The 14,327-nt window shown below is 54.7% G+C and overlaps 2 protein-coding genes and 1 pseudogene across 3 annotated transcripts; 1 reads left to right on the top strand and 2 right to left on the bottom strand.

Moving 5' to 3' along the window:
* Positions 1 to 177: 177 nt before the first annotated feature.
* LOC100859680 lies at positions 178 to 2,603 on the top strand (annotated as a pseudogene). The gene is made up of 7 exons (XR_006932263.1): positions 178 to 208; positions 282 to 317; positions 427 to 720; positions 803 to 1,117; positions 1,240 to 1,380; positions 1,494 to 1,531; positions 1,987 to 2,603. The product of XR_006932263.1 is annotated as an immunoglobulin superfamily member 1-like (transcript).
* Positions 2,604 to 7,602: 4,999 nt separating this feature from the next.
* Positions 7,603 to 10,638, bottom strand: LOC121107860 (platelet glycoprotein VI-like). Its single transcript, XM_040654361.1, has 4 exons — positions 10,383 to 10,638; positions 10,069 to 10,266; positions 9,597 to 9,908; positions 7,603 to 9,475 (listed from the first exon to the last, which is right to left on the bottom strand). Exons 1-4 carry the CDS (start codon positions 10,621 to 10,623, stop codon positions 9,324 to 9,326), a joined length of 903 nt encoding a protein of 300 aa, XP_040510295.1. The 5' UTR covers positions 10,624 to 10,638; the 3' UTR covers positions 7,603 to 9,323.
* Positions 10,639 to 12,185: 1,547 nt separating this feature from the next.
* Positions 12,186 to 13,595, bottom strand: LOC121107846 (free fatty acid receptor 3-like). The gene has a single exon (XM_040654254.1). The coding sequence runs from the start codon at positions 13,586 to 13,588 to the stop codon at positions 12,299 to 12,301; it is 1,290 nt and encodes a 429-aa protein (XP_040510188.1). The 5' UTR covers positions 13,589 to 13,595; the 3' UTR covers positions 12,186 to 12,298.
* Positions 13,596 to 14,327: the final 732 nt, after the last annotated feature.

The raw sequence follows: 14,327 nt of genomic DNA, 5'->3' as shown, positions 1-14,327 counted from the left end.
TGCAGAGAAGCCCATGGCGTATCCCCAAAGACACCACCCCTTGGGGACCGCAATTGCAACACTGAGGAGGGTGACATCATGTCACTTCTTGTCCCTTGGAAACTGAAAGCAGCTCTCCGCCACTTCCTTTCTCTGCTGCAGTCTCGCTGTCCCCTGCATCCTCATCGCTCCTGCCTCATGGCACCAGAGGCCGTGGCCCTCATCCTGGGTGAGTGACCATGGGGACGTGGTGCCACGGGGGTTGGTGGCCCTGTGTAGGACCAGGACTGTGTCCTTTGCAGGTTGGTGGCTGTTGGCAGCGAGCAGAGCACAGCAACGTAAGTATGGGGACGGGGGGAGAGGGGAAAATGGGGACGGAGGGAGGGGAGTGTGGTCAGGGGGAGAGCAGAGGGGCTGAGGAGGGTGTGCAGGGACAAGGCTGACTGTTGTCCGCCGTCCTAGTGCCCCGACCATCCCTGTCACTGCACCCCAGCCAGGGGGTGTCCCTGGGGGACACTGTCACCCTGCGCTGCCACCTGCCCCAGCCAGCTGCCTGGGTCGAGCTGTACCAGGATGGACAGTTGAGATCCAGAAAGGAAATGGACCAGGAGCAGGACGTGGCTGAGTTCTCCTTGACTGGAATTAAGCAGGAAGATGCAGTGAGATATCAGTGCCAGTACCAGGGGTTGGAGCCTGCAGGGACATCAGAGAGGAGTGACCCCGTGAAGCTGGTGGTGACAGGTGAGGGCACTGGGGAAAGCAGATGGCCCTGGGCTGATCCCACAGGGCTGTGTTCCCATCTCAGTTACCTCTCTGTGCTCAGATCACAGGTATCCCCCACCTGGCATTTCCCTGAGCCCCAAAGAGCATGTGGAGATTGGGAAGAAACATCACCATCCAGTGCTGGAACAAGAAGTATGGGGCCTCCTTCCTCCTGCACAAGGACGGGCACTCAGCCCCTATCCAGCACCAGGAACCCGATGATGAGGGCACTGCCACCTTCACCCTTTTTGGGGTGACCCCAGCTGACTTCCGGCATCTATAGGTGCTCCTACCGCCTCGGGGGGTGCTGCCTTCTGTTCTCAACCCCCTGGGGATAATGTGACCCTGGAAGTGATTCCCAGACCTGCAATCCCAGGTAGGTCTGAGCCCATATTTGGTGCTCCCCTTCTCACCCATGGCTGACAGTGTCACTGCATCCCTCATCCACTGAGGTGGGGGGCTGTGTACGGGGACACCTAAAACACTTTGACCCCACAGGTGACAATGGGGGTCCCAGCAGGAACCTGGTGGCAGTAGTGGTGGGGCGCTGGGTTGCTGCCATTGTCTTCATCATCATCCTCACTGTCTCTGTCCTCCTCGTTGCCCAGAGAAGACAAATGCAGAGAGATGAGAGGCCTGGTGGGGAAGGGGTTAAATGGCTTTGATCCCCCCATAGATCCCCTATAGATCCCCACTGGTGTTGGTTTGGGCCCTCCATATCCCAACATTCTCCTCTCCCCTTTATGACTCAGGTGCCACCCCCTGAAGCCCCGAGGTCGTGCAATTGCAGGTCAGTGTCTGGGTCAGGGGACCCCTAACAACAAAATGCCCCATTGCCCACCCCCCTCAAGACCAAACAGGAACCCCAAACCCTGCCCGTTTGGAACCCCAAGGAAACCTCTCCCTTTTATGACTTCCCATGGTGTTGTGTGCATCCCAAATCAAGGCCATGGCGACCTCCAAATCTCCACCATGTGGATGTCCCACACCCCAAACTGAAGCCCCCTGGCATGCTCCAAGCCTTAAACATCCCTAGACTCAATGGGCACCCTCAAACGATAATGTGACCCCCCAAACACCACCCACAGGGAACCGCAGTGTCACACCCACAACTTCACAAAATCTACACCACCCCACAGTCCCAACCCCCTTCTCCTGGACAGCCCCCCACCCTTTACACAATGCCATCATCCCCTCAGGCATGTTAGGATCCCATGGTCACACTGCTGTCCCCTGTGTCCCCAGGTGTCCCCCGGTGACAGCGAGGGTCTGACCTACACCCAGCTGCAAGCTGTGACCCCCAGCACCCACCCCCCTGGCTCTTCTACCACTCCTGAAACCCCCATTATCTACGCCGTGGTGGGCACGCGGGGACCCCGCTGATGCCCCCCAGATGTGTACGCAAACACGGGTGTGTTGTGTGCACACATGGACTTCAAGGGTGCACAGTGCCAGTGTGCTCGGTGTGCTCACCACCACCTGTGAATTACAGCCTTGTACCTGTGCATGTGAACGCGTGGATGTGTATTAAACGGGTGTGCACCATCCCATGTGCACAACAGGTGTACAAACACACGTGTGGGACACGCTGAACTCTGTGCCTCTGTGTGTGTCTGTGCGATGCCGTATGTGTGCACCACCAGCTGTACACACTGCTGCTCATGTGTGTCCTTAGCATGTGCTCCCTGGGTCTGCACTACACGTGTGCCTCCACAGCACATGCATGTCATCAACACCTGCCCCGTTCCTGCACCACATTTGTCCCCACAGCACACGCGTGTCCTTTCCATGTGCTCCCCACGGCGCATCTCCATCTCCACAAGCCAAACCAGCCCCCATCCCACAGTGGTGTTGGGGCAGGATTTGTGGTGGGAAGGGAAAATGCCTTTGGGTGACGGTTGGGAACAGGACAGAGGGGTTGTGGGGTTTTCCAGAAAGTGGGGTTGAAGAGGAAGTTTGTGTGTGGGAGGGCTGTGTGTGGGAGCAAGCAGTGAGGGGAAGGGCAGGAGAGCTGACTTCCCCCTTTGGTGGTGGAAGGGGAAACGCTGGAGAGCTTGTGAGTTCAGTGGAGATTTTTGAGTCCAGACAGAGGATTGTGGGGGGCTGGATGGAGACCTGTGGGGCCACAGGGAGATCTGGCTGCTGCATGAAGGATCTGCAGTCTAATGGAGGTTTGGGGCTGGATGGAAATGTGGGGTTGGTTTGAGGCTTTGTGGGGTGGATGGAGGTTTTGGTGTAGATGGGGTTTTGGGATTTGAACGATGGATTTTGTGGTTGAATGGAGTCCTGGGGGCCTGGATGTAGAGACTGGGTCTGGCTGTAGAGATCAGAGCTGGATGGAGATTTAGGGGTTGGATACAGGTTTCAGATTATAGAGAGATTTGGGGGGATGGGTTGACATTTATGGGGCTGGATGGTGGATGTGGGGACTGAATGGAGTTTTTTGGGGTGGATGATGATTTTGGGGGCTGAAGGTCTTGGGGTTGATTGAGATTTTGGAGGGCTGTGTGTGGGCGGTGGGTGTGGGGTGTAAATGTTGGGACTGGATGAAGAATTTGGGGAGGCTGGATGGAGATTTTGGTGCTGGATGTAGCGTTTGGTGTGAGATGGAGGTTTTGGGAGTGGAAGAAAAGATAGATATTAGGAAAGAAAGCCAAGGTGTGTAGGTGAATAGAAGGGCCAACAGCTGTGGAGATAGAAGGCTGACAGGCAGTAGGTGGCTTGACTTTGTTGTGTCTGTACTGGATCAGGAGTTGCAGCCCCAGGAGCTGGACACCCAGTAGGAGGATGGATGGATGGATGGATGGATGGATGGATGGATGGATGGATGGATGGATGGGCGGATGGATGGACAGATGAGCAACAGAGTGATGGAAAGCAGCCCACACAGCTGGGAATCTGTCCTCAAGGACAGGGAGAGGAGCAGAGCTGTCAGATGTGTAAGGCCGCTTTGCTCAGGGCACAACAGCTCTCCATCCCCAGTGCAGGCAGTCCAGAAAGGAAGGCAAGAGAGCAGCATGGCTGAAGTGGGACCTGCTGGTCAAAGTGGAGAGCAAGAAGCAGATGCCCAGGCAGTGTCAGCAGGGCCAGGGAGCCTGGCAGAAGGGTGGTGCTGGTGCTGGTCTGTGTGGGGCTGGGGGCAGGAAGGCCAAGGCCCAGCTGGAACTGGACGTGGTGAGGGGTGCAAAGAAGAATGAGGAAGGCTTCGACAGGGCTGTCAACCCGAAAAAGAAAGCCCAGGATGGTGAACTCGAGGAAGGTGGCCTGAATGAATGCACGCATCTTCACAGAAGTAATGGTGGAAACTTCTAAAGGGGTTTTGTTGCCAGAATCAGCCCAAACTTATATAGAAATACAGGGTGCACACAGCATCCTATAATTGGTTAGCACACAGAAATCACACGTCTTGCTCGCTAGCTATTTGTACAACATTAATCATCACAGGGCTTTTTTTCACTGTTCTTCGCATTCCTCTGTCTTGATCTCTTCCCAGGCTGGCTACCCCCTTATCTTAACTGAAGCCTTTGTTCTTCTTCCTGCTTTGACAGCTTCAAGGTCTCATAGCCTGGGCTGTGCACATAGCACTCGAGCTCACAAATTCTTGCTCCCTGAGCCACTCTCCAACAATTTCCCCTTTTTCTTTTTGCACAAGCCAGGTAGTAGGAATCACATCTTGAATCATTTCTTTGCGAGCATTACAGTAAGCAAGGCACGCTTATCAGCACACCAATCACTGTCTATAAGAATGCACTAGATTTGTGCTACACACTTCTACAAAGCGTTCCTCGTCAGTAAGCTGAGACCACACAGCACACCAGTTTTACCTACAGTTTCAGTATCCCGATGAGTAAAAATACCACAGCCCCCGCACTGGATCAATAACTGTACCCGACCCCACAATTAGTGCACTTCTGATTCTTGTAACCGCTAATTGCTCCTGGCAGTTCCCAGTGGCCAAGAGGCCTTCCCGATGAGATGTTTTCTGCCATCTGCTGAGGGAATACCGGTAGCAGCCTGGCAGTCGCGGCACTATGGATGATGTCTGTACACCACGCGGCTATTGCTCGCCGGAGTCGCTGTTGTAGTGGTCGGGTTGAGATGGGTTGTTGATGTTTGGGGCTGGCTTGGTCCATTTACTGGGAACCCATAATGGGCCAGATCCTGGGGAGACACAACTATAACCTCTACTGTTAAACAGTAGCGGAGCAGGACCCTCCAACATGGCAGTGGTAGGGTTCCTATATTGAACCTTCTCTGAGGGAGTAGACCGCATATGAATCTGACTATGATGTATAATTACGAGAGCTAATTCTGCATCTCCTACTAAGCTAAGGAAGTGAAGGACTTAAAGGACTTGTGATAATCTCACGACTGGATCAATCTCTTCCTCCTGCTTCTGTTTCATTAGGTATTCTTTAACAGTTCTATGAGCCCTTTCTATCATTGCTTGACCCGTGGGACTATGAGGGATTCCAGTGACATGCTTTACCCCCCACATCTGCAAGAACCTGTGAACCCAACCGCCCGTGTACGCTGGACCATTATCCGTTTTTATCTCCTGAGGCACACCCATGACTGCAAAGCAAGCTGTCAAATGCCTCACCACATGGGCTGCCTTTTCACCAGCCTGTGCTGTAGCCCACAGCATTCTAGAAAAGGTATCAATGGATACATGTACATACTTTAACCTCCCAAATACTGGCACATGAGGGACATCCATCTGCCAAATCTCACAGGCTTGTAAACCCTTTGGATTAACTCCTAGACCTAGGCTAGACCCGTGCTGTGAACCCTGGGAGCATGCCCGCACAATGCCCTTTGCTTCTGTATCCATCAAGCTGAACTGGTGCCTCAATGCCTTAGCCGACTGATGGAACATGTTATGGCTGCTTCTTGCGGCCTGAAAGGAATCCTGCGGGGCATGTGGTAGTGGACCCACAAGGGCATCAGCACAAGCGTTGCCCTCTCCTAGACCCTGGGTCCCTAGGTGACTCCTGATATGCAGGATGCTACAAGGCACACAGCGATCATCTCTTGCCCGCTTAACCTGCAAGAAGAGTTGAGCTAGTCTTGGGTCCTGGGGGAGCTTAATCAAAGCTTGCTCTATATGTAGCACTACTCCTACCACGTATAAGGCATCTGAAAGCATATTTACACACTGATCTCGCCACCTGGCGAGGGCCCATGCCACTGCTCACACCAGACCTTGGTGCGACAGGCACAGTGAAAATGACCTTTCTGCCCTCAGCGGAAACATATCCCCGGTTTCTGCCCTCCATCCTTCCCACTTATTCTCGTCACAGCTGCTGCAAGCAGCCTCGCAGTGGGTTGGATGGCTTGTGCCATGGCATTTGCCATAACTTGCCCACTACGCTGTTGCTCTGCCCTACTAGCAAGATCCAACATTTCTCCAACCCCAGCATCTTCTGGGAGTGTAGCCAGCAGGCGCTGCATAGAGGGATTAGCATTCTCAAAGGCAAGCAGCTTAAACATGCTCTGTTTAGCTTCCTCGGACATCTCTGCTTGACTGGCAAGAGCCTTCCACGGCCTGTCCAAAAATGGTGGATTTGGCTCGGTTGGGCCCTGCTGAGTGGCAGCAAACGATGGCCAAGGTTGCATGTCAGGCACAGCATTCAAGGCCATCTTAGCCAACTGAGCTGCCAAGTAATGCAGTTGCAAAGGATATGTTAACTGTGCTGCCGTATTCCCATATGCTCCCAAACCCCTTATCATGTCAGGATTAATCCCATACAAGACATCCCCCTGGTTACGCGGACACCCAGCCTCCACCCGCGCTAAGTGTTCCCACTCCCGTTGCCAAATAATAACTTGAGAAGGAGTTAACAACAGCCTAGCCAGATTAGCACAGTCCATCAGGGAATTTACATCAGCATAAATAGCCAATCAAGCATCATTCGCGCCACAGCAGACTTTATCCCATTCTCTCCTACAGTCTTTTTCGCTTGCTGCAAACTTTCCACTCGTGTTGCTCATATTGCGGTCCTTGGGGACTCTGCATGAGTGGACAGGCAAGTGCACCTGCTGTTTGCCACTCACCTTCCAGAATGGCATCCCAAATTATGCCAGTCCATCTCCGTTCCGTTACTGGAGCCCCTTCTGCCACAGTTAATAAGACAGAGGAGCAGAGGATGGCTTTGGAACGCAGGAGTCTACAGCCAGGGTTTGCTTAACCAGTTGTTGCACCGATTGGGCCGGTTTTATAGGGACTAAGTTCAGCGCGTGGTCCCGTCGACCCTCTAGCTTCTGTATGGCTTTGTCTCCCTAATTCAGTTACTGTAGGTTGTCCTGGCGTCGCCATAGAAACTTGATGACGTTCAGGGGGAAATAAGTCTGCGTCCGAGTCAGACTCCTCGTCTCCACTAACCGGCAGAGGGACTTGCTGCAGATCAGCAGGGGAAGGAGGCTCGGAGGTTGGCAGGTGCGGATACAGCGTCGGCCGGCTCGCCATGCCCCCTTGCTCTCCGACGTGATGTACTTCCACATCTTAATGCCAGTCGCCGCAGCCGGCTGAGAAGGAGCTTCCTCCTCGGGAGGTGCTGACGCAGCGTGGTCTACGGAGGCCCCTGCTCCCCCCCCGAACAATTTTGCTATGGGTGAACACTGCCTTGACCCCGCCAGGCCCCTCACTGCCATTGGTCCTCTAAAGAGATTGAAAAGATGAGGGCAGCTCTTGGGGAAATTAGAGGACCCTGTCTTCGCAGAAGCGGCTATAACTTGGGTAGCAGAAGCAGCCACTTTCGCCTCCGCTCTCATAGTCTTAATAACGAGTATTAATCATGATTTTTCAGGTAGCGCCTAGGGCTGTAGTCTCCTTCGCCTTGCCCTGAATGGCTCTGTCCCACATGCAGTCCCCAATTTTGTGCCATTCTTTCACTACGAAAATGAGTGGAGAAGCCTTCAAGAACCCCTGTTCTCGGGCCCACGTTACTAGCTTAGCTAGGACTTTGTCCTTCACTGTCTCCCCTCGCTTAATGAGGATACTAAGAAGCAGTGTCTGTGCTGCTGCAAATTCCACATCCATGCTAGCAGCAAGTGGTGGAGGAGGAAGCTGCGCACTCTTCCTACCCAAGTTGCTGCCCTCTCAGCACACGGCACTCACCCCGCTGCGGGTGTGAGTCATTGTCCTCTCGGCACAGGATGCTCTGAGCTACCGTTCTTTTGGCAAACGGCACTTACCCACAGACACCTTCCCCACTCCCTTTGCCTCCACGTCAAACCGCTGTGACAACTCTCGAGCGTCCTGCTGCCTCCACGTCAAACCACGGTGGCAACTTGTGCGGCTTTCCCGGGTCCCTGTTCGGGTGCCACTTCCAGGAAGGTTGCCCAAAACAAACCACATGTCTTCATAGAAGTAATGGTGGAGCTTTGATTTATTGCCCAAATCAGCTCACACTAATACAGAAATACAGGGTGCACACGGAGATAGACAGCTTATGATTGGTTAGCATACAGAAATCACGTGTCTTGCTCGCAAAGCTATTGGTCCAGCATTAATCATCACGTGGCTTTTCACACTGTTCCTCACATTCCACTGCCTTAGTCTCTTCCCAGGCTAGCTTCTCCCTTATCTTAACTGCAGCCTCAGCTTTTCTTTTTGCTTTGACAGCTTCAAGGTCTCATAGCCTGGGTAGTGCACGTAGCACTCGTACTCACAATGTCCTTGCTCTTTGAGCCATTCTCCTGCAACTGGAGATGGTGGAGAATCACTGTGGGGTTCCTCAGAATGGCTGTGAGGAGGGACATCTCTGTTGTAAGTGTGTGGGTGTGGTCAGTGATGGTGTGTTTGGGGACATGGGGGGACTTTGATTTGGGGTAACATTGGTCCAATATTGAGAGTAAATATGTGTGCCATTTTGGGGGTCCTATTACATTGTATGGATCGCCCACACTGTCAGGGGGATGTTTATGGCTGGGTTTTCCTCAGTTGGTGCAAGGACTTTGATTTGGGCCCTGGGGGATCTCCACAGTGCAGATTTGTGCTTCCCCCTGATCAGGATTTTGGGGCATCACACAAGGTTAGAGTAAGCCATCTGATTATCTGATCTGGGGGATCCCGGGGTCCCCATGGGCAGGGATTTGGGTTCCAGGTGGAGTATGTGGCGCCCAGGAACAGGCTGGGATCAGGGGTCCCTGACCTAAAGACCTATTTGGAAGTGCACAGCCTCATGAATTTGTGGGTAGGCACCGGAGTCAAAACAGAAGGGGAGCATTGTGGGGTTATGGGGGATGAATGGGTTTGATACTTGTTGGACTTGTGTGAATAAACAGGGGATGCAAGAGGAGGCAGGTAACACTTGGGTGGATTTATAGTCGATCAGTAAAGGATGGACACAGATGCACAAGATGACTGGGACTAGATAATTTATAGGGTCTGGAAGGGGAGGCAGGGGATACATGTTGGATTTATAGGAGATGGGATGGGGGCAGGGAACATCTGGGGGAATGGATAGGCAGCCTACAGTGGATCCAATGGTGCACCTGGTGGATTCTAGAGAAGAATGGAAGGAGAGGAAGAGAAAGACTGGGGAGATGTGTAGGGGATGTACAGGAGATCCAAACCATTAAATCCCTTCCCCACCCAGACTCTCATCTCTCCGTATCCAGAGGCTGCGGGCATCGATGACAAAGAAGACGCCGAGGCCAAAGATGAGGACAGCAGCGCAGCCCCTCACCACTGCCACCACCAGGTTCCCACGGGACACCAACTCAGCACCTGTGGGGTACAGGTACTTGGGTGTGTTCATCCCCAGCATCACCTCCATGGGGAAGGGATGTGATGACACTGCCACCCATGGGTGGCACTGGGGACAAACACATGGGGGGCAGGTACCTACCTGGGGGTGCAGGTGTGGGAGTCACCTCCAGCATCACACTGTCCCCAAGGGGTGAGGACAGAAAGGGGTAGTTCTTGGGGTGATAGGAGCACCTGTAGGTGCCACTGTCAGCTGGGGTCACCCCAAAGAGGGTGAAGGAGACTGCGCCAACATCATCTGGGACCAGGCGCTGGATAGGAGCTGAGCGTCCATCCTTGTGCAGGAGGAAGGCGGCCCCATAGTCCTTGTTCCAGCAGCGGATGGTGACATTGGTCCCTGTCCTCACACGTTCCTCGGGGTGAAGGGAGATATGAGGTGGGAGCAAACTGCGATCTGCATGAGGGAGTGGACAGCAATGGGTCACGGTCCTGTTGAGAACTCACAGAGCTGTCCACTGTCCCAGTGTTCTCACCTGTCAGCACCAGCTCCACGGGGTCACTCATCACTTATATGTTCCCTGACTGAGACACCTGGTACTGGCACAAATATGTACCTGCTTGATCCTGACTTGCGCTAAGGAAGGAGAACTCTGTCGTGTCCTGCTTCTTGTCACTGTACTTGACGCATGACCAACGTCCTTCCCGGTGCAGCCAGACCCAGGCAGCCGGCAGGGGCAGGTGGCAGCGCAGGGTGACATTGTCCCCCAGGGACACCCCCTGGCTGGGGTGCAGTGACAGGGAGGGTCGGGGCACTAGGACAGGGGACAGCAGTCAGCCTTGTCCCTGCACACCCTCCGCGGCCCCTCTGTTCTCCCCTGACCACACTCCCCTCCCTCTGTCCCCATTCTCCCCCTGTCCCCATACTCACGTTGCTGTGCCCTGCTTGCTGCCACCAGCCACCAACCTGCAAGGGACACGGTCCTGGTCCCACACAGGGCCACCAACCCCCGTGGCTCCACGTCCCCATTGTCACTCACCGAGGATGAGGGCCAACACCATTGGTGCCATAAGGCAGGAGCAGCTTGGGGACAGCGAGTCTGCAGCAGAGAAAAGAAGTGGCCGAAGAGCTGCTGTCTGTTCCTCTTGTGGACAGCATGCTGTGATGTCATCTCCTCATGTGGTATTCGTGGTCCCCAAGTGGGTGGTGGTACTGAGGGCACCCAGTGGTGACACACACAGAGCACTGCACACATCCCCAGTTGGGGCGTCCCACACAGACTGTCACCCCTCCATGTCTCACGCTGTCCCCAAAAGGCTGCCAGTTCAAAGCCCTCTCAGTGAGCCCCAACAGCTCTGGGTCTCAGATCCGCTTCCCCCTTCACACAGCTGGGATCCACCTGCAGCCATCAGCCCAGCACAGAGTACACCGCCCCGTGGTCAGAAAAAACAGAATTCCTGCCGTGGCACCGACCTCTCAGCCACGCATTTATCAGATGAGTTCTCCCAATCCTCTCAGTATCCCTCGCTGCCACTGAGGGGACAGAGGAGAACTCCACCTGTACTCCCACTCTGCCCACTGACCACCCCAGGGCCCTGAACACCCTTTGCATGGCCCTCAGCCTTCTCTCAGTGACTGCATCACTGCTGTAAGGGAGAAGAGCCAGAGGGGTGAACCGGAGCAGGGAGTGTCCAGGTGATGTCCCTGAGCAGGGCCCCAGGAGGGCAGCACACTTCCCTACAGGTAGAGTCTGGCTGATGTGTCAGAGCCTCTGTTCCCCTCTGAAGGAGTCCCCTACGACAGCCACCCTTCTCTCCTTCTATCTGAAGGGGGTCTGGAGGCGTGGAGCTGACCACCTTGCCCTAGGCAATGACCTGGGTGCAGGCTCAGGCACTTCCAGCTGCTGCAGACCTGCATGGGCACGTTCTGTGGGTGCGCACACTCTGGAGACCTGCATTGATTTTGGGAAGAGCTTTCAGCCTTGTAGAGACCGCATCCAGATGTGTTGTTTGGGAGGCAGCTGATGGGTGAGCTGATCTCCGCAGTGGGGAGCGATGCTCTGCCCTCCTGCTCGCCCGGCCCACACCAACTGCTGCGCCAACTGCTGTGCCAGGCTGTCACTGCCACGAGACCAGGAAGTGACAGACAAATACATGGCTGCTGAATAGGTTTTAATTAGCACTTCTGCCTTGTTATAGCACCTTGGATCAGCCCTACAGAGTGCAGGGCACGTCCTGATGGAGGTGGGCTGCTGGGACTCTGCTTTGAGGCCGCAGATGTCCTCCTTCCCTGGAGAGAGGGGCCGTGTGCTGAGGGATCTCCATGAAGTGCTGATGGCCCTGAAGTTATTGCCAGCTGTCAGGACACTGGGATTACTGGGGGCACTGAGGGCACTGAGGGCACTGGGGACACTGGGGACATTGGAGGAACTGGGGACATTCCTGGATATTGTGGGCACTGCAGACATGGGGGACACGGAAGGAACTGGGGACAGTGGGGATGAAGCAACGCTGGGTCCGATCCTTTGGTCCACATTGATCCCAACCCCACTGGACATTGGGGACAACATTAAGTCACACTCACGATTCTGCATTGACCACACTGGTCACATCGGTGGGATCTCATTGACACCACTGATCTCTACCATGTTTCCATGCTGACCCCAACCCCATGGGACAATGATACACAGTCCAAGAATTGGTTGACCCACAAACATTGGACACGTCTGCGGGACAACGCTGACCACAAGGAATCTGGACCTATCCCTATTTCTGACCTCCTACCCCATTAAGCCCACTCCAATCACAAGAACCTCATTTACCCCATAACCTCCTCCAGGTTGGGGCTCATTGTCTCTGCCAACACCAACCCCAAAACCCACACATTGTGCCCCGAATTGCTCCCACCATCCCACTGACCGCCCTCCGCACTGCACTGGAGGAGAAATAGAAGATGAAGGGGTCAAGCGCAGCGCTGAGGGTGGTGAGGAGCAGAGCGTAGGGCCTCCACTCAGGGCTGCGCTGCTGCACAAAGCCCACCACATGCGAGATGTTGTAGGGTCCAAAGCAGACCCCAAAGTTGACCATGGTGACCACAGCCAGCCCCACAGTGCGGTACTTCTTCTGCAGTGGGATGTGGGGTTGAGTGAGGAGGGCATGGATGAGGTGGATGTAGCAGAACATGGTGATGGCAGAGGGGATGAGGAAGAGGATGAGGAAGAGCTCGAGGCACAGCGGGAGGACGAATTGCAGCTGGGTTTGGGAGAAGTCATCGTAGCAGTGGTAGCCCCGGTGGCGCTGAGTTTCAGAGGCATTCTGGGAAGTCCACGGGGTGGTGGTGGGGATGTGGGGTGTGTTTGGGGTTGTGCAGGCAGAGGATTTGAAGCTGGAGTTGTTGAGGTTGGCGTTGGGGCTGGAGATCCTGCAGATGTCGGCACTGGAGTTCTTTGAGACACAGGGGATGGTGATGTTAGCAGTGGAGGTGTTGGGGACATTGGTGTCAACGCAGTCAGGTTGGATCAACTCAAATTTTCCAAGGTTGATAACATTGGCTTCAAAGGAATGGGAGCTGCCCATCTTCAGCCCAGTGAGGCCAACGTCATAGGGGTTCTCCATCCCGGATTCCCTGGTCTTGGTCCCATTCACTCCATAACCACCTTCCCCATCAGCCTCAGACCCATTGACACCAAAATCTCTGTGATATTCTGCCACAAAGATGATGGAACAATGAGACAATGCCATCACTGAAAGGACAGCGCTGGCAGCCATCGTCCGCCATAACCTCCGGCGCCGGTTGTAGCGGTGCGGGAACACGACCCCAAAGTAGCGCTCCACACTGAGGGCAGCCATAAAGAGAGTGCTGAGGTAGATGCTGGAGTAGAAGCAGAAGTTTGCTATGGGGCAGAGCACTGTGGGGAAGGGCCACACCATCTTGGCAGCTGCCTCAGCCATCTTGAAGGGGAGGAAGAGGAGGAGGAGAAGGTCGGTGGTGGTGAGGTGGAGGAGGAGGAGGTCGGCAGCGGTGAGGTGGGGATGAGGACGGTGACATCGGATTTTGATGAGGAGGGTGAGGAAGGTGAAGACGTTGGCAGGAAATCCCACGGCGAAGGTCAGCGCATGGACAGCAAAGACGAGCATGGCGAGAGGAAGGCTGTGGGACAAAGAGCACAGAGCTGTAGGGCAGGCTAGGGGGTCATACTGGGGCTACAGGATGGGCCATGGTATCAAACTGGGGCTATAGGATGAGCTAAGGGGTGATAGCAGAGCTATGGGTTGGACTATGGAGTGAAGGGGCTATGAGGCAGGGCTATGGGGCACAAATGGAGCCGTGGGGTAATATGTCAATTTCTGGGGGAATGGGACAGGCAATGAGGATATGGGGTTGGATGTGGAGCTATAGGGCATGATATAAGGCAGTGGGAAGAGTTATGGGGCTATGAAGTGTGATATGGGGCTATGGGAAGGTGTATGTGGTCCTAGTAATCCCGAAGACATGAGGATGAGCACAGCAGGAGGAAGGCTCCGGGGCTGTGGGCAGAAAGCTATGAAGCAGGATATGGATCTGTGGGGCAGGACATGGGGTGAGATTTGGTCTTGATTAATGCATTTCCTGCTCAGGGTGAGGAGAAGACGAGGGGCAGGGCACTGAGCCTCCCCATCTAAAAACCCATCACTGCCCCCAAATCCCACCGCTCTCCCACAGCTCTCCACACCCCACAACTCCTCAAAACCTCATGCCCCACCACAAAACCCTCCCTGCTACCCCACAGCCATATGTCCTGCCCCACAGCCCCATGACCCCCCATCCCACTCCAGAGCTCCACGTGCTGTCTGCTTGCCCCATGTGCAGCCCGTTGGCCTTGTATCGAGATACAGA

This window comes from Gallus gallus, chromosome 31 (assembly GCF_016699485.2).
Source record: "Gallus gallus isolate bGalGal1 chromosome 31, bGalGal1.mat.broiler.GRCg7b, whole genome shotgun sequence".
Lineage (NCBI taxonomy): Eukaryota > Metazoa > Chordata > Aves > Galliformes > Phasianidae > Gallus > Gallus gallus.
The sequence above is the reverse complement of the archived record's forward strand: the minus strand, read 5'-3'. Positions and strand labels throughout refer to the sequence as shown.